Source organism: Lepidochelys kempii, chromosome 8, assembly GCF_965140285.1.
Source record: "Lepidochelys kempii isolate rLepKem1 chromosome 8, rLepKem1.hap1, whole genome shotgun sequence".
NCBI classification, from domain to species: Eukaryota; Metazoa; Chordata; order Testudines; family Cheloniidae; genus Lepidochelys; species Lepidochelys kempii.
In genome coordinates, this window is record NC_136387.1 from 68,728,697 (window position 1) to 68,748,918 (window position 20,222).

Below are 20,222 nucleotides of genomic sequence, written 5' to 3' on the forward strand. Positions count from 1 at the left end.
AGATTACAACCAGGCTTGTTATCTCTGATAAGCATATCAAAAAATCTTTGATTGCCTCAGAGGGAAGTAATTTAAATCCCATGCAATCTGTTGGTTCTTCTTAGAATTGCTCTCAACTGACTATTACCTGTCTCCTTAAATAAAGGTATCTCTAAATAAAAGTTCTTGTTAGGAAGTTTTATCAACCATAGCCCTGTGTAGGTCTTTTCCTGTAAATACAAGAAATGAGCAAATTCATTATAATACTATTTCACTAAAATAAATACAAAGCAGATCTGAAGACATACATTTTTGACTGATTGATGGCATTTTCAGTAGTTTTCCTGCTGTATTACAACCATCTCAGCATTCTGCAGTATGAAGTAGACTGATGGCAATACCATATGACTATGATATGGCAGACCTTTCTGTCTATAAAGGAGCAGTAGATAGAATCCATTCCTCCGATGCCTGCCAGGACTGCTTCTTGAAACTACTGTTAGTAATCATAAGTCTCTGAATGCTGCCCTCTAATGGTCTATTTGGGCTATTGATTTAACAATTCAGTTTTGTTTAAAAACTATTTAACATGTATTTTGTTTAGGAGGTACGTTTGTTTGGTTGTTTTTAAACACCACAATAAATCAAAGGCACATGTGAATTTTTTTTAAAAAATAACTTTGTTTTCAAATTCAAACCATTTGCTGAGCAATGGGCCCTGTCTTGATTCTTGAGATTTGAAAAAGGGATCAATGGGGATTTGTTTTGTTTCTTGTTATGTATCACCATCTTGCTTCCATCTTATTGATTCCTTAGGAATCTGGAATAATGTTTTATTCTGTCAGATTTTGGCTGTTTGGCAGAACATGTAGAAGCAATGTGTGTGCCAGGGAATACAGCAGAGAGATTTTAAAACATTGTAAACTGCGTTTGTTGCTTTATACTTCATCTGTTCAGTAGCCTGACTACATTCTGCTTTGTATTGTGATCCTGTCAGTTAGACAGACTAAGGATGCCAGGACAACTCATTAAGGAATTCAGTCCCTTTCAAAGAATATCTAGGTATGACAGGAAGTGGTACTGGTGGACCAACCAATATTGTCTTCCATAGACCAGCCTATTTTACTCTTGCCACACTGTCTTCTCCATACGAGAGTGGAGTTCATCCTATCACTAAGATAACTGCAGCTGGAGTAGAGAAATGTTTTCTTCAGGATGAAAACTACTAGAGCTCCAGGGCTAGGATAAACATTTGTGCACTGTCACACAAACCCAAACTGGATCCAGTTTCAGAAACTGAGAAGAGTGCCACCAAAGAGGAAAAAGCCTAAGCATTACCTGAGCAATTTGTTTGCTAAATGTGTGCTGCTATGAGAATACTAGTAACAAACTACTTCAAAGAGGACCTTAAAAAACAAAACAGTGGGAGGTAAGGCACACCACAAGTTTCCTTGAAAGAAACCTTGTGTCTGGGGAAAAAAACCCAACCCCCTTCCCCCAAACCAGGAATGGATTTTTTTTAAGGTGGGGGGAGAGGAATCCCATAAATCTTTCTAAACATTTGTGTTATTAGTAGTGAAAATACTTACCCCACCCTTTCTTGAAATTCTTTGGGGGAAAATACACCACTCCCACCATTAAAATGAAAATGAAGGAACAAATTCACCAAAGCCACAGCGATATCCTCGCAAAAGGGGCTCTGCTACAATTTTTTTGCCTATCAGCAATTCCCTGGAAAGAGTCCCATTCCCTAACCCGTCCTCACCCAAACCCATTCTGTAATCTTCCCCGACGAACCCTTCAGTCTTTCCACCCTCCACCTCAGTACCTCTACACCCAACAGTATCTCAGAATCTTCTCTAAGCGGCTCCGTGAGTGGCAGCTGTTTCTCACAGCAGTGGAGGTGGCCAGTGTTTTCTTGTGAGCTCTAGCTGTGGGATGGGAAGTTGAAGGTGTTCTTTTTGATTCTTTACAGAGTAGATCTGCTGTAACTACTGGAGGTCTCTTCCTCCTCACGTGCTATCAGCATACACTTCACATGAGGCTAGCTTTAAATTCAAGGGACATTTAGTTAGATGATTCTTTGGGATATACCACAAAAATAAACTGATTTCGGGTGCAAATGCTCTTTAAGAACTCTAGTCTCCTGCAGCAGAAGTGCAGCCAAGCTGCATGCATTTTCCATTTAACCACAACAATCCATTTGCATTAATTTCAAGGCTCTCTTTTCAAGGAAAATGATTAGACTTACCATGGGTTCAAGTGACCTTCTGAGGACTGGATACACTTGCTCTACAGGCAGATTCAATGTGGCACAGAATGATCAAGTCATTCCCAAGAATCTGGCCAAGCTTTAGATTTACACTGTATAGAAAATGTACTTTCTGATGTCCCAAGTTCCTGATGATGCATCAAGGACTTTTGTGCTAGAAGACCTTAATAGAAACCTTCAGGAGTACTTTATTCAAGCACATCTATTCTGAGAATTAGCCAAGTGCTTTACTGTTATAGCCTGGCATCTGCTTGAAAAATAGTGATAGGTAACTATATCTAAATGGTGTACATTGTACTGAGTAGATTTAAGTGTAATTTAAGCTTTGTTATTTTTATAAGCCATTCGTTACTAAAGGTGAGTGAACTTTACATTTTATATTTACACACTGTCTGGGAAACATCCTCTCATGCCTTGCTAAAAAGGGATAATTTAAAAGGTGTTAAGGCTCAAGGCATTTAATCCTTTTAAAATCATACACGGGAGATAAAAACTCTTTCCCAAGTAGGGAGGGGATATGGCAAGACTAGAAAGTATGATAAGATTGAGCTGGTATTTACAGATTCTGTTTCAGTACATCTGATGAGTACTCATCAGTGTCTGCAGAACTTAAGCTTTTGTTTATAAACATATGGGCTAGAAACTCAAAGAAAATTTTCTCTAATGGCTTGTCTTCACTGCAGTGTTAGCTCAAGGTATAACTAGAGTTGCCTCTAACCCAACTCCCAAATCTACACACACACACACAAATCTCTAGCTTGAGTTATCTGGTGCTTTAAATTCGAGCTAGATTGTCTGACATGGGTAGTGGGTAGATGCTTAAGTACTACTGAAGCATGAGCTAATAATAATGCAGTGGGGACAAAGCTACAGTCTTCAGCTGTAACTCTGAGCTGTTAATCAAATCATTCTGTGTAACCTGAGCTGTTTTTGTAGCATGGCTGCTCTCACAATTTAGTAATTTAGCAAGCTTTTGAAGTCAAGGCTTAAGTGTTAAAAGACCTTAGACATAACAGAAGCACCATGGCTTCGGTGGGTTGGTTGGTTGGTAAAAAAGGGCAGAAAGAGAGAGACATTACTCATGGACTGTGGAGGCATGGCAGGTGCATCACTTACTTCTCAAGTGTGGATGATGAGTCAAAGCTAAGTTTGAGAAGTTGATATAATGGGTACCTCAACACTTGTTCCTGTAGGTTATTCTGCTTTTCTTTAGCAAAATCGAGTAACTTAACTTGTGATGTGGCTTTAACTCGACAGTATAACTAACCAACTTCAATTAACAAGTTATTTTGTTTGCTTGCTAAACTTCAGACATAAACCAACATACGAGAACTAGCTTTTTTATTTACGCTAGTGAGCAGGAAAAAACACTTTTTAGCATCATGAGGGTGTGTCTTAGTTTTAGTCATCTTAGTTATACTAAAGAATTATTTGATAGACTATAAAAAAGTCAAAACTCCCTGCTCTTTTGTGTCAACAGGTTAGTTTTCTAAAATATCTGTTCACAGCTTGTGCTAGTGTTCCATCTCCATAAGCTGTACTCAAAATAAAGAGAACTCTTATGATTATTTGGCTGGTGTGCTGTTTAAGGTGTTAACGCAATGTTAAAAGTTTTGATGCAAGTCATCTTAACCTCCCCACATACACACCTCTATAGTGTCGGCATTAAAGAATATAACAAGTGGGGTTTCTTAAACTCAAGAACTCATATGAAAGTATTTTAAATGATAAAATCAGGTTTCACTGAAGAAAGAATGTAGATGTATTGCACAGGTTTAAATAGTAATGAGTAAGTACTAAGAGTGATCTTTCTTTCCCCTGTTGCTACTGGAGAGCGGACAAGAGAGGTCTATATCCCCCTTCCACCTGCCTTACAAAGTACTAGCTCTGGATTTGATGGTAAGGTTTATTGCTCCTCAAAATATTTGTATTTCACTGCCAATTAAGCACAGTTACATAGTCTTTCCCACATGGATTTTAGAATATATAAAACTGCTTGGCTTCGCTACAGTTCTGAAAATTAGTGTCTCATACTTTCAGATAGCCTAAAGCAGAAGTTCTCAAACAGTGGTCCATGAGCTCCATTCAGGTGGTCCACGGATAGTTCCCTCTAAGGTGTGTGCCTGGGCAGCACATACAAGAGAATGAAGGGCCATGCACCTAATTAGTGGAGCCATGCAGGCCTGGTTCCACTAATTAGGTGCCTTGACCCTGGAGAAGGTAGTGGTGGCCATGTAAGAGGAGGTGGTGGCCTTGGGGGAAATTTGGAACGTGCAAGGCTGCAGCGGCCAGAGAAAGAGGAGACTTTCCCCAGCTCCGGGGCTGCAGCTGCCGGGGAGAGACGGCCCTCTTTCCCAGCCTCAGATCTGTGGCTATAGCGGTGTGGGGGAGAGAGGGCACATCCATCGCATTAGAAAGGTAAGAATACTGATATTAGAATATGAGTTGTGTGTTTTTATTCGTAGAATAAAAAAACGTTAATTAAGGGTTTTTTTTTTTAATATAGTGCTTTTATCCAAAGTGCTTTACAATAGTTAGCTATCGGTACAAACAACATTTGGAAAGATCATGAAGTGGTTTACTGAGACCCTCAACGATTTTCAAGTGGTCCACACAAAAAAAAAAAAGTTTGAGAACCACTGGCCTAAAGCATTGATTTATAGCACTGCTGCTTCAACGAGAGAGTAAGAATGCTAGCCTACATTGTTCCCTTGGCTTAGCAGTGTTTAAAATTATTGTTTGGTATTTATCTTATGGTAATGTCCAGAGGCCTCAATCAGGACTGGGGCCTCTTTGGACTTGATACTATTCATGTGTGTTTGTAGATAAAGGTCCCTACCTTGTTGACATTGGTCATACCTGTGTAATTCTCGATCCAAGAATGAATGACCAGAAGCAACTCACGTTCATTTGAATGAAAAAATCTCTGATGGTACTGTGCCCCCAACACAATACTAGGGTATTAGTTCAGTACTGTTTCCAAGGCAAAACAAGAATTCCTGATACACTAAAATTGATTCTTATGCCCATTTTTACTTTCAGAGAGCACATCAATATCCTCAAGGCAGGAAGAAAACATCATTCACCCTGGCACCTATGAATGTGTCTTCTGACATTAAAGCTCTGAGGCATAAAGATGTAAAATAATTCAGTATTGTGTTTCTGTAAGAGGTAAACACCTCATCTCAAAAAAAAAAAAAGAGCAAGTATAACGCAAAGTGAAGGGAAAAGGAATAATTTATTAGAGACTTAACAAGCCGACTAATATACATTTTTCATATATCTGTCTGATAGGCTACAATGTGTTTAAAAGCATTTGGAACCTTTAAGAATGAAGAGAATTAAGTCTTGTTTTAAAAACATTTGAAATGCTACTACGCACTGTTCAATAGTCCTGTTGATCACATTGCTTCTTCCCATGGCTTGGTAACATTTGAAAGAGATGGAACACAAAAGGAACCTGGAACATTATAAAGGCATGTTAAAAGTATAAATGACTGGAAAAATTACTGTGTTCAGTTGTCAGAAGCTTAACTGGAAAGTTGAAAGATCGTAAGATACAGAAAATTAGTGAATCATGTCTGAGCCAGCTAAATTTGGCTTACTACACACAGCATGTATTAGTTTATATTACATTTAAAAAAAGGTTAATCTCAGAATGCTGTAATACAAAACCCCCAAGAAAATTATAGATTAGTTGCCACAAAACACTACCAGAAAGTGGGAAACAAAGGTAGCAATGAATAAAGTTTAGCTTCAGTCTTCATTACTTCATTATGAGACATTGCTAGATTTTCTGTTCTCTATTCTAAAAAAAGGAAAGTGTTATAAGAGAAACTAAGTACAGGTTGCGTCCCATAAACTGGGACACAAACTGTCATTAAATGAATGTATTACTTAAAAAGACAACGTCAAGGATTGTTTTCTGCTTATAACCACCCCATCAAAACTGAAACATTCTAACACAGTGTGGTGTTGCTATTTTTTAAAAAGGAATATCTAGGGCCAGCTCCTCAGCTGATATAAGTCAGCATAGCTCCACTGAAGTCAATGGAACAAGGCCAATTTACATCAATTCAGGATCTGGCCCATAAAATAAAGAATTTATGAATTCAGAGAAGGAACAGGGAGGAAAGGTCACATTTTGAGACTAGAAACGTTCATGGTGTCGCTTTAAGTAAATAAGTGACCTGATTCACTAACTTTCTCCCTGAAAAAGTTCCCTTTATAATTTTTTAAGTATCTTACTTATTTTAACAGAGATTTACAAAATTGTAAAAAAAGAGAGTAAATTCCTCCCCGCACCTACACTAAAAGAGAACTTTGAGGTATTTGAGTGCTATGGAAAACATTGCACAAAAAAGGATACAACAAGAAAGGATACACTCTGCATGACAGTATTACTGCAGTATTTACGCAGGAATGTTTCTAAAGAAGAACAGCAGAATGTGGTTTAATTTTACTTGATTCTCAGTATTGCATTTACAAAACTTTTTTACTACCTATTACAAGATTGTTCAATAAAATATAGCTGTTTTGATCCCTTATCTGCAAATTAGTGAGAGCTCCACTCCCATAAGCAAGTGAGGCTCTTTACAAATCGAGGAACTATTAGGAAAATGTCAGCATTTACTGTCCCATTCATTCAGTGGTCTGCATTTTACATAAGGTTCTGTTTTTCCATCAGCTTTTTTTTTTCTTTTTTAAATCATGCTTCCATCCAATGCAGTCTTTTAGGCTACCCCTCTCACGGGAGCCAGTAACCTTTGCAACATTAACTTCTTCCATGCTCTCTCATATAGCTGCCATTTTATTTGTATCAGAACTGTGCACCCAACTGTTCATGAAAACATTAGTTAGTGATGGGAAAGGGAAATTCCAGTCAATGAAAAGTCAAAACTGTATATTTTTCATCTTCTGGGAAGGCATGTGCATTACAGTATCTTCATAAAGCAGAAAGTAGTAATACTTGAATAACTACTGTCCAATAAATTTAGCTATTTTCACAGTTTAATAAAATCTGACACTAATGAAGTGCCATATAAAGTGACACTTAAATAGTATGGGTGTATCAATTTACATTTGCTGTGTATACAATTCACATTTTACAGTATTTTTATTTTACTTGATTTACAAAATGTACTTATAAACCTGAATCTCCAGATTTCATATCATAGAAACCATTATTTTGCATCAAAAGCTAGTGTACCTCAAGTCATATTGGCTCTTGGCAACGACAGAAGAAAATATATTCAAATAAAATTAGGGTTCATGTTTGTTATTCTTTAGCAAAAGCAAAACAATTCAAAGTTAATGAAACTCAGCCCTCCACTGTGCCACTTTGCCCGAGTTCTGTAGTGGCCAATTGTACACACAACAGTGTTATGTATTCCATGATACTTAGATACAAAAGGCTGGGTTTAAATGCAGGTTTTGATTTTAACTCAGTTTATTAGACTTTTAATTTGCTAACTGCAAATCTAATCCTTTTACATTGTAAATAAAGCTCATGCAAGTATGACAGCTGACTCCAAAGTACTAACTCTGAATTGACTGTTAAAAACATGATTAGCAACCAAACCAAGGTCTAGTCTTTTCTGTTTATATAATCTGAATGCCAATTGAAACTTGTTAGTGTAGTCAGAAACTGGATTAGTGACTTTTTTTTTTTTTTAAACACAAGGAATAAATTGGGAAGACTAGAATTCAATTATAGTACATTTTTTTTTCAGTGTTTAAAATTAATGGTTGCCAACATCCATTCAAAGAATATCTTTTTTGTTTTTTTCTGCACTTGTCACACTACATAAAATAACCTTAAAACAATGGAATAATTCAATAAAGAAACAACAGGGAACAGATCTCAAAACAAAGCTTATTTGTGCCTTTATCCCTTTTAGAATAATTTAACCAAGTTTTATTTCTTTGTTTCTTTTTAACCCATGTAAGAAAATACCTGTGAACAGCATTTGTTTTTAATTTGATAAAATCAAACAGCTAACTTTGCCAAATGGAACCAAAGCTTATTCAAAAGTAGACTACACACCATCTCAATATTGCACAAGCCAGAAGTTTCAGAGGGTGTCTTATCAACAATTCAAAAACATTAGAAATACCGTTGAAGGCAATATATAGGTTAAATAGCATGGCCTCCAGCGGACACAAGACATCTACAATAAAATGTCTATTTTAATAAATACTTCATTAGTGACAGCAGTGCTGAGCATCTCAAATCAATTTTAAGAAAATGTGCTGTTATTTTTCCATCAGAAACAGCAACATTGAAGCTAATTTCATTTCAACTAACAATTATCAATAGACAACAAATTTAAACTTAAGAACTTTCTGGAGATATTTTCACTTTTTGGAGATATTTTCTCAGATACACTCAAATTAAGACCTCATCTATACTAGGAAATAGGAACATCTTTTCAAACTAACATGATGCTAAATATGCTTTTGTTGGCAGTGTGGACAGAGATCCTAGGGATAACCAGAATCAGGAAACACATTTTTAATCACAACTGTCCATGTCCATAGAAAGGAAAAATCTTGTTTAACATCACATTAGCTAAAACATTTTCTAACACCATGCTATTTCCTAGACAAACAAGGCTTAAAAGAGACCTGCAATGATGCACAGATCCCACCTATTAAACATAGGGTCACCAAAGCAAAGACTCCTTGGGAGATGCCAGCAAGGAAACTAGAGTACTATTTATGGGGTTATAGCACTGAAGCGGTTATTGCTTCTGGGGCATATACCCTGCTGGAGTATGATCCTGAGCTGTTAGACTGGCAGCATCCTACTCTCTCCTATGTACCACAATCCCTTAAATTTAACTGCAGGGTCAATGGCCAAGTTTCTTCAAAACTCCCGCCCATCTCACCCCCACTTTTCTTTGTTGGTTTGAGGACTGAATGTCAACACACATCAGTACTACAACTTGAGGACTGGGATATAGGCTCTATGATTCTAAAAGGGAGAAGTGAAATGTTAACATAAGTCAAAACTGACAGCCTCCTTGCATACTGGCTTCCTGATAGATTTCCTTTGTGGAATTCTCCCCAACCCCCACTATGTGCTCAAATAATTGACTTGTTTTTTTTAAAATCAGTCTGAATGTTCTCTTTCCTTTCTCACTAAATCTACTTACCTTTAGATTTGTTCTATCTTTTTCTTTTCTCTTCTTTGGAATCCTGTTTTGGTCTAGCAGATCGTGCAAATTGCTAAGGTTTTGTTAAGGACTACAAGTCCAAAGTATAAGTGATAATTGTTAGCAGGAAGCCAGAATCAATGAGCAGAGAAATACTAATTCACTAGAAGGTAAATAAAACTTTGGAGAATGAATGTTTTGAACGTATACATAATATGTATGTACTCAATCCAACTTTACCTCTTACTCCAGTCACATGAAGCTACACTTACCGTTTCTTCAAATCAAATGGAACTACTTCCCCACCACAACACTTATATGCAGTTAAAAAGTGGATTATTTGCTGTGTGATCCAGGATTTAATTGGCATATATTAACTAAAAAACCCACCTCTGAATTTAAACTTGTTACATCACTTTTTTTTTTTAAACCTGAATATAAACTTTGGAAAGGAACAGCTTGTTGATTTGTAAAGAGTTTAAGAGTGAGTCAGAATCTTCCACATAATGCCCCTTATTCTGCAAACAAACACTTACACTTACACACTTGCATAACTTTAGTCAGTGGGGCTACTTATGTGAGTGAGGTAGCACATGCATAAGTGCTTGCAGGACAAAGACATAAGTGGTGATTTTATTTTAAGAAATATCTATTCTTTTCTATAGTTATTTATGAAATACATTGAGTTTGTAAGATAGGAAGCAAGAATCTCAGTAACTGACCTAAATTTAAAAGACACTAAAATGAAAATGTTCAGAAAAGGATACAACCACCATGGGCTTTTCAAACAAAACATATCCATTTACTTCTTTTAAGGCTTTGGTAGCAGATTTTTCATTAGGGAGGCCAATAAAAGCCTGTCCTTTCATGCGACCTTCTTTCATCAAACGTATATCAAACCTAGAAATAAAATTGGGAAAGGGATGAAAGGTTTACCTCCTCACCACCACAATTTACAATCGGCATAAAACGTCACATGCAGAAAGTTGAGGAGCAAATGGAAGTGGCAGCGATGCCTACATTCTGGTACAGACAGGGTTATGTCATGAGACACTGATAAGTTTGTCTGGAAAAATATACTAGCAATTTGTCAAAAATCACCATTAGAAGGCAGGACAGCAAGTTGCTGTACTACTACAACAAATACCGCATATACAACCAAACATTTAACAGATGAACAAGCACCTAGGACTTCAATCATTACAATGCTGTACACTTTGGCCAATCCAGCGATACCAGAAACTGGAATTCGGGTCTGTGTTCTAAAAGGCACAGTACAGGGTCTTTAGACCCAGATGTACCACTCCACTCAGTAGGTGGAAGTTGTGTGCATACTGAGTATAATATAAATGTTGCAGTAAAAAAAAAACCTACCCAGTCCTTCCCCACTGTTATGCGGTAGGTGTAAAAAAATATTCTGTTAATAGGTACACCACTTCCAGATAAAATACTTAAGCTGGGCATTTTGTACTGAACCGTAACTTAAAAAAACACAAAACACACGTTTCCACCACTTGCTAACTGCAAACAAAAAAATTCTACTCTCCCCTAACAATTAAAATTTTCAGGCCAAAATGATTTTCTCCGCCCAAAATTAGAAGCAGACAAAGGGGGCTCAAAATGACTGCAACTTCAACTGTAGTTTTCACTATTGCTGTAAAAGTTAGTGCACAGTTTAATTTTACCAAGAATTGAAATAACTTACATAATCCGTTCAGTTTCTGATTGAAAGTCAACATATCTTCCAAAAATAAACTTGAGATCCTGAAATTAAAATGGGTGTGTAAGGAAACACAGCAAACAAAGAAAAACAGAAAGACATTTTCATAAATCCTTCCTCACCTTTTCTTGAACTTGTTTTGACAAATTCTTCACATAAATCCTGCAGTTTGGATCACCTGGCTCATAGTTTTTGAAAATGGAAAGTTTTTCCATTTCTTGACCAAGACAGAAAGATGGGGAAAAATAATCAATATGCATGTTATATGACTTAATAAATCTTCATCTCACAGCTTTTTAAAACCTCATTTAAAAAAAAATTATACATTGTAACAAAACCAAATATCTTACAACATAAATAGTAAATTATAGACTATGTAACAGTAATGTAACTTAATATTTTAAACAAAATATCAATATTTTTAAATTATTGATTTGTACATAATAGTTAAAATAGAAACTAATCTAAAGAAAATACCTCCTCTAGAAAGTCTGCCTTTTTCCAGTTCCCTTCTAGAAACAAATTCTGATGGTATTTCATCATCATCTTCATCATCTTCTTCTGTGTCCTCTTTATCATTAGAGCTGGGAGCTGGGAAGATCTTTCCAAATCCTGCATTAGTTATTTCTTCTGCAGTTGCATAAAGGTCTGAAAGTTGAATACAATATTGTACTCAATGTTTGTAAGAGCTGATTCACATTCCAAAAGAAGAGGGAAAGGGATGGACTGCAAGCCAGAAAATCCTGAAGTTTTAGAGAGGTTAAGTTCTGAATATAAGTCAAGATAGAAAGGAATTTTAGTACATACATAATGATTATTTGTCTTTTGCAGATGCACGAAGAACAATGTGTCCTAATTCCTACTTTGACAGAAGATGTCTGCTTCATATAATGCTCCAGCATTTACTTTAGTGGAGAAAACACCTTTCAGCAAGACCCATTCTTCCCTCTTATTATTATTACGCTGTTTTATAAGGTTTTTTAAATTGTCATTTTATAGTCCATAAGAATATCTACAGGAACTTCATAATATTGGGTAATAAAGCTATAAGAAATCTTTATGCCCCAGTACTATAAAGACAGTGGGGGAATATGAGCAAAGTGCACATTGGGGCATTACAGAAACTGACAACTACAGGAAGGCTGCTCTCTTCAAAGAAGCTGAAGCACACACCAAGTGTCTTGAAATGCCTCTTTACCCCATGTGAAGTCTTCAACATAATTTGTAAGATTGTTAAAAAAATTAAAACATAATTTGCTTCAAAAAGACAAGCATACTAAAACATCTTGTGTTGATGAGGCAATCTTAGAGCCTTAAAATCCCACCCCCATCCTGCATTCTGAACTGAAACTGAACAGAGAGTGTTGTAAAAGACAGAATTCCTGAAAAAAGTGAGATTTAAGGCAGCAGGTTTAGTGACTGAATGACATGCTACACTATGGTGAGCAGAGTGGCATTGCTATGGCACTGTAGCTATGCCACCATAATGCCATAGCATAGATGCAGCCACGCTGATGGAAGAGGTTTTTCCATCGCTGTAGGAACACCGTGTCCCCAAGAGATGGTAGTTTACACGAGGTGTTAGGTCAGCACAGCTCTTCATCTCTGAGCATTGTAGCTATGTTGACCCAAAATTTAAGTGTAGACCAGGCCTTAGGGTTGAATTCCTTAAAAGAAAACTCACATTAAATAAATATAAAAATAAACCAGCACTATTTACATAGCCGTCTTTCTCCAAGTCACAGAACATAAAAATATTCAACTCACATGTTATGTTGTCATCTTGCCTGTTCTTTGCATCTTTAAATATTTCAAATTATTTAACAGAAGAATTTAAGGATAAGCATTCTTACCATTGTTTTGGTCTCTCTCTAAGCTTTTCTGAAGAACGTCCGGAATGTCTGCAGAAATTTGGAACTTAATTTTTTTATGACCTACAGATTGTGGCTGCTCAAACACATCCGAAGGTGATAGTGTAGGGTGCAGATTACTGTTTAAAACAACAATATGTCAATTTCACTTGAGGTTTAAATGGTCAATGGAACAGGCATGGTCAAACAAAATATATGCATCTTTTCCAACTATATTTCATGCTGTTTACCTTTAGGCACAGTAGTTTTCCGTTTCCAAAGCAACTTTAAACTTTACACAACTTTTTGTGGGTTACATGTAGTTCATCAGTGATAAGACATGTTTAGTTGCCAAACAGCAAAAACAAAGACCAGAGATAACCTTACACTACAAGTAGACTCGCTTACAAAAGAAAATTGTCTTAAGAGAAATATTAAATGGAATAATATGAGGCACCACCAAATGCACTTTCTTAAAGACTGAATGCCAAGAAAAATAAATTAGGCTTGTTTTGTGTCTCTATATAAAGGAGGATTGAAAAAATATTTTTTTAAAAAAAGCTTAGCTTCAATCTTAGGCTCAAAACTAGATGAATGCTTCTAACCATGAAAGGAGTGAAGTTCTGGAACAGTCTTCCAAAGAGAGAAGCAGGGGGAGGGGGGGTGGAAACCTAAATTGTAGCATAAGTTTACAGAGGGGATGCTATGATAAAGTTGCCAACAATGACATATAGCCCATCCATGACTACTGGAAATGGGACTCTAGAGGGTGAGGCTCTGAGTTATTACAGAGAATTCTTTCCCAGGTGTCCAGCTGTTGGGTGTCACCACATCACCATATTTGGGGTCGGGAAGCAATTTTTCCCCAAGTCAAATTGGCAGATACCCAGGGGGAAGAGAGGTTTCCTCCGCAGCATTGGATGCACTAGCTGATTTGATCTAGAGTAAATGGTGAATTCTCTGTAACTCGAAGTCTTGATATCAAGATTTGAGGACTTCAGTAACTCAGTCAGAGATTATGGGCCTTTTACAGGAGTTGATGGGTCAGGTTCTGTGGCCTGCAATGTGCAGGAGATCAGACTACATGATAATGGTGGTCCCTTCTAGCCTTAAAGCCTATGAACCTTTCATATTAGAAAACAGGTCCTCTCTTGGCTGGAAGATTCTCTCATGAGTGGAGAACAAATGATATAATGACATAATGACTAAGAATGAAAGTTAAGCAAATGATTAGAGAAGCAGACTGTATAAAATTGTTATTTGGCTTCAATGACTAGTTAACATTTTGGGTAAAAGACATCTTTGTTAAATATTCAGCACCAATATCCTTTCAATTAGAGTGCATGAGCGCATGTTAATCGTGCTCTCAGATTCCGCAAGGACCCTTCAGCAATACTACGGAAGAGCAGACTTGACACCCCTGATATTTCCAGGGCTATTTCTAAACCAGGATTTAAAGGTGCGATGTCAGATCATGTTAGCTAATTCACTTTAACTAACGACATGTACAATTCTAGTAAAGAAAGGGCAAGCTGTACTTTAGCAATCTGTCAAGTTAAAGCTTAGGCTCTCCCCTAGGCATTAATTGCACTATTTTGGCACATACTAAAGTACAACTTGCCTTATCTGAATTAGAATTTTAGAAGGTGGTAGACCAATTTAGTTGATACTGTTTAAGTAGAAAAAAATATTTTAAACCACAATAACCCCTACAATCCACCCTCCAAAACATCCAGGCTTTTATCTTAAAGAAGCAGAAAAGGGCACAGCACAATTTTTGAAAAAATATTTTGCAACTCATCTTTAACGACCAATTTCGTAAATCACCAGGACAAAAATAAGTCTAGAATAGTTTTTCCTCAAACAAGCCAAGAAAATTAAGTGATTTTTTTCTTTCCTTCACAGTTTTCTATTAGAGCTCTGCAAAAGCAGAACTGTCATATTATTTAAACAAGTCACAATGCAAAAATATTAACAAGTGTCCTCTGCTATTCTAACTCAGTATAAAAATGTGCCATTTAGTTTTCTTCACGTGTGCAGGGCAAAGTGAACACACTTGTATAAATACATTTTTAAAACAGTTGATTGTCAGGAGATCAAAATATTACTTCTGTTTCTTAGGGACACAGTGGAATAAAACTGGAGATGCCAAAGCATTTAAACAAAATTATTATTTTCTGTATTTTCATATTTCTACTAGAGATGGCCTAAGCCTATTCAGATCCATGTTCCAGCCTTTAGCCAGAATGGGTAGAGGAGCAACCTGGGGTTCTGTTCAGGTCTATTTCAAACTTGATATAAAACAAATTGATAGAAAAACAGATATGGTAGGGGCCAGAACAATAGTCTCAATAAAGGGTCCACATCTGTGGAACTGGCTTGAGATCAGGAAAAGCTCAAGTCTTGGGGATTTCAGAGCATGATACAACTGTCATCTGTTCAGGGAAGTTTTAGTAACAACTGGAAGGGATCACCTACAACACTTCATCTTGCAGTAAGACCCTCTGTATTAAAGGTTCTGAGGTAGAAAAAAAAAATCCTGAGCAAGGCACTTTTTTGTGATTACTCCTTACACTCAAAACACGATGAGCACTGCAGAAATACAAATAATAATACAATACCTGTGGGGAGCAGATGTGGGAGCATTCAGCAAGTCTTTTATCTTTTGCTTTTTTCTCACACTACGCTGCTTTGTGGATATTGGTCTTTTAGGCTGAATAGTGGCTAATTCCATCAATTTAGTCATTCTAAATTGGAAACACAATGAAGACATCCAAAACAGTTTAGTTTTTAATCTAGAGATGCCATTTTAGAAATGTAGCTTCTTATTTCTGACCAGAACTTCTGAAACTCAAATGTGTTGAACTGTTCTATTATATCCCACAAAACATTTGTGATATACTAGCAGAATGCAGCTACACATTATTTATTATACAGTAAATAATATTACTGTAGAACATCTAGATTGATGAGAACGTGGATTATTAAAATTAGAGTAGTACTCAGACATGAGGAAAGAGTGTATAAAAACTGCCTAAATCGTTCACCAAAGTAAAAAAAAGGTAAACTTACAAGAAACAGAAGTTTCATTACTATATTATGACTCATAAAAGGAAATCTTTACTCAAATATGTTTAAAGTATTTGTTCTAGTTACGTTTAGTTAAATTCTTCAATCTTTCAAGGAATTTTAGATACTTTTAAATTGGAGGCAACAGATTAGCAATGGGAAATATTTTTAAAGACTGCCCTAAAGGCCTAATCCCACATAATATATGGCATAATGCATATAATACACAATCAATGTCTGGCCTTGTAAGTCAGGCAAGCCCTTGACACCGGCTTCAATGCAGGATAATAGTGGGGTGGAGGGCTAGAGAAAGTCAGCTTTCCACAAATGTCATAAAATAAAATAGCCAATCCAAAATCAAAAGCAAGTGGCACAGCTACTTAATGAGAGGAGAACGCATGCAAATGAGCTTTGCACCTCCTACATCATATTCAGCATAGAGCTCTGTTAATTCCCCCACATATGGGGGGGAATTAACAGAGCTCAGCATGCAGGTGGGTAGAAAGCCGACATCAATTTCAGAGCATAGATGAGATTTTCTGTCTTTCCCCTAACAGATAAGAGATCTACCCTATTCAATAGAAATTTTAAAAGAGGTGGGAGAGTACAAGTGTACAGAAACTAGTCATGTTAATTTTTGAGCCACATGGCCACGTTCATCCTTGCCCTGACTGACTTTCAGAGGAGTACTGTCAGCCTTAGGGAGAATATTAAGAACTGCAGCTTCTTTAAAATTTATGTCTGGAAAGGCCACTTACATATTAGAATAGCTGGGGCTATTCAGTCACAAAATTGGAGCTTCTGTGGGCCAGGAGGCACAGAGGCTGATTTTGGCTGGATTGAGACCTACAAGAACAGCATTCCCCCCCGCCCCCAAGCATGATTAGTTACTGATTATAATTACAAACCTCTCCTTTTCTTCCTCATCAGCACTTTCATATTCAGATTCTTCTCTGCTAGATTCCTGATCTTCCTCTTCTTCAGGCAAAGGAGGCTCCTCTGGAGGCAGTGGTGGGATAGGTGGCGGCGGCACAGGCGCTGATAAATATTCTTCATACTAATCAATGAAAGACATAAAATCGAAGTCTTTAAACACTCATTTTGGAAAAAAATGTACGTTTTAATTTCTTCTGCATAAATAAGAAGCCTCAAATGTGATAAACTGGCAGATGGCAAAGGAAGCTTTTCAAAACAAGATGTTTATTGAGATCTATCTACCCACTCTTGACAAATTCAGTTTCATGAGGATTTTACATCAAACAATTCAAACTCAAAAATAGTAACAAAATACTTAATTCTTCAAATTAAAATGGGGAGTGAAGGGTGAGGGATGAATTAGAAGAAAAAGATGAATTAGAGCACTTCAGAAACGAAGGAAGGAAAAACAGCCAGCTTCTCCAGAAGTTTTGCTTTTCCATTCTTAGTTTTGCAAACTAGAAAGGAGCATAGTCTGAGCATATGATGGGAAGCCAGATGCTCTCAAATTCTAATCTTAACTATTATGCTGAATCTCCTCTGTGACTTTGAACACGCCATAAGCTCCTTCCCTCTGTAAAACAGGGATAATACTTACCTACAGGTGAAGGAAGGATTAGTTATCCATTACAAGGATGAAATTACTGTAGGAATATTATGAGCAGTTTCCTGCCAAAATAACCTCAATCTGATAGGATTCCCAATGCACTTTACTATAAAGCTTACAACCACTTGGATGAACAAATGTGGGGACAGTTGCACAAAGTGCTGAAGTCAATGAAAATGAAAACATTAAAGTGCTGAGCAGCTTCTACTGAGAACTGAGAGACTGAGTCTTTTGAACTGTTACTAATCTTTACCTGATCATAACATTCCTAGTATTTGATCCTGTCCTAAAGATGCAAAGGATAGTTTCAAAAATATCAGGGAAAATTCACTGGTCTGCTAAATTTACTGTGCATCATGTAACCTCCTGAAGAAACTACCCTCCCAATCCCTGAAAAAGCAGAAGGTGCTGGTGTGCCAGGGCAAGCTGTGGGATGTATTGGACCTGAGCTTCCTTATGCCTGATCCTGCCAATGGCATAACTTACAGTAAGCCCTCCGCAGCTCCAAAATCTGCTGGAGACAGGGTGCTAGCTCCCTGTATCCAGACATAGTGGAGAACTGGGGCCACAGATTCAGGTCCTTCCTTCCTTTTTCCCCTTCATAACACCCCCATTAAATCCTAGAGCCAAAGTGAGTGATTATGCGGTTTTCACATCAGCAGTCAGAATCTCATAAGAGCTCTCTTCGAATGCATAGATCAAAGAACATTTCATGCAATAGACTAACCATGCGATATTCAATTGATTTTCACGTTTCCTATAACTGTTACAAGATATTGTTTGCACTACCATAATCTCCATTTTAATGCCCTCCATTATTTTTGAAATATTCTGAAGATATTACCAAAAGGTCACAACACACTGGTTTTCATCTCATACTGTTGGAAAATTCAATTTTCCTTGCAACAGAAAATAGACATACACCTGTTTGGAGCCCATGCCAACACATCCAACAGGTGCATAAGTGTCTAATCAACAGCAAAAACCGATGAACCTCCTAGGACAAGGCACACATATTAAACGTAATATACAAAATTTCTTACCATGGGTGGTCGAGCAGTAACTGGTCCAAACGGTGGGGGTAGATTCATTTTATTCATAAGGTGCAGCACCTGAAATAAAAATTAAGTAACAATTCTCTTTATAAACAAACTAGTTCTTTGGTACAGTACTTTCTAACTCTTTAATATGACTTTTTAGTATTCTACTCAATTGTAAATCATACAGATAAAAATATACAGACTTTTACAAAAGCCGTGTTTGTTAAATGTGGAAATGTTATCAGTACAGACGAGTTACTGTTATCAGTACAGTACTCAGAGTTACAAACACTTTGGTAATGGAGGTTGTTCGTAACTGAACAAAACTTTATGGTTGTTCTTTCAAACGTTTACAACTGAACATTGACTTCATACAGCTTTGAAACTTTACTATGTAGAAGAAAAAAGATACTTTCCCTTTTTTTTAGTATTTTACATCTAACACCGTACTGTATTTACTTTTTTTTTTTGGTCTCTGCATCTGTCTGATTCTGTACTTCCGGTTCCAAATGAAGCGTGTGATTGACTGGTCAGTTCGTAACTCTGGTGTTTGTAACTCTGAGGTTCTAGCATATAAGCTATTTGCAATCTTCAATTTCCACTCCACTACGAGGGTGTCTTTTTGCAATTATTTTCAAATAGAAGTATACGTTAAAACGCAGTACAACTATAATAAGAACAGTTACTCTTATTGTTATTTTTGTTTTAAGTACTTAACACTTATATTGTAATCCATCAGCACTGGTACTGTAAATTAGCTAAGTACCCTGGGTGAGATCCCTACTTGTGTATACTGGTGTAGCTCCCCTGAAGTCAGAACTATGCCAATTTACACCAGCTGAAGAGCTAACCTCATATGAAGCTCACCTTATGAAGTTAACATTCCACTATGAAGAAATAAAGACTAAAATTAAAATGTAGCTAATGAGTTAGCAATGGAGGCCAGACACCTGACAGTGGCTAAGTACAATTAACACAAAGGGTTTGCTCTGAGCCAGTTTACAGTATTGGGTACCAGAGTCAAAAACAGTACAAAGAAATTATCCAGTGGTGTCTTCAATGCTAGTGAAATTACATCCACTTCTTGCCAACTAAATCTTCTCTATATTTATCTCAACTTATTTAATAGTAAAATGTTAACTCATAGCACTGGAAAATCAAGTCTTAATTATCCACAGGAACTAAAGTAACAGCAGTATTCTATAGGATAATAGCTACTATAGTATGTGTTACTTTAAAAAAAAAAAAAAAAAGGAAAATATTGGTGTTTGACTTGTATTCCTTTACTTTTCCCCTTCTTCACTTACCTGTACATAAAATTTAGGCACGCTTGCTAAGGCATTTGCTATATTTGCTAGGATTGTACTTGAAGGCGGTGGATATAGATATTTGAGGCAAGAGTTTATAGGAAAGGTTAGCCTGGGAAAAAATAAACATTGGAGAAAATTTTAAAAACCAATAAACCAGGAGCAACATCAAATAATCTTACATTTCTTGAACCCTACAGGTAAAATTAAAGAAATATTTAACTTCCGAAATACCTCTTAAAATAC

General features: G+C 36.7%; 1 protein-coding gene across 4 annotated transcripts in view; it reads right to left on the minus strand.

Annotated features, from left to right (window-relative positions):
- The window catches only part of RNPC3 (RNA binding region (RNP1, RRM) containing 3), a 38,143-nt gene that overhangs the window by 9,622 nt on the left and 8,299 nt on the right, over nucleotides 1-20,222 (minus strand). The window contains exons 5-15 of one of the 4 annotated variants that reach the window (XM_073356867.1): nucleotides 19,977-20,088; nucleotides 18,673-18,741; nucleotides 16,956-17,104; nucleotides 15,600-15,725; nucleotides 12,982-13,118; nucleotides 11,606-11,776; nucleotides 11,251-11,345; nucleotides 11,114-11,172; nucleotides 10,176-10,308; nucleotides 9,409-9,481; nucleotides 5,471-5,711 (exon numbers count right to left, since the gene is read on the minus strand). In XM_073356867.1, coding sequence (XP_073212968.1) covers nucleotides 9,422-9,481; nucleotides 10,176-10,308; nucleotides 11,114-11,172; nucleotides 11,251-11,345; nucleotides 11,606-11,776; nucleotides 12,982-13,118; nucleotides 15,600-15,725; nucleotides 16,956-17,104; nucleotides 18,673-18,741; nucleotides 19,977-20,088 — 1,111 coding nt within the window. In that variant the 3' untranslated portion in view covers nucleotides 5,471-5,711; nucleotides 9,409-9,421. Of the gene's footprint in view, nucleotides 1-5,470; nucleotides 6,680-9,408; nucleotides 9,482-10,175; nucleotides 10,309-11,113; nucleotides 11,173-11,250; nucleotides 11,346-11,605; nucleotides 11,777-12,981; nucleotides 13,119-15,599; nucleotides 15,726-16,955; nucleotides 17,105-18,672; nucleotides 18,742-19,976; nucleotides 20,089-20,222 lie in introns of those variants that run through there. The other 3 variants (XM_073356866.1, XM_073356869.1, XM_073356870.1) reach the window with 3 other exon arrangements.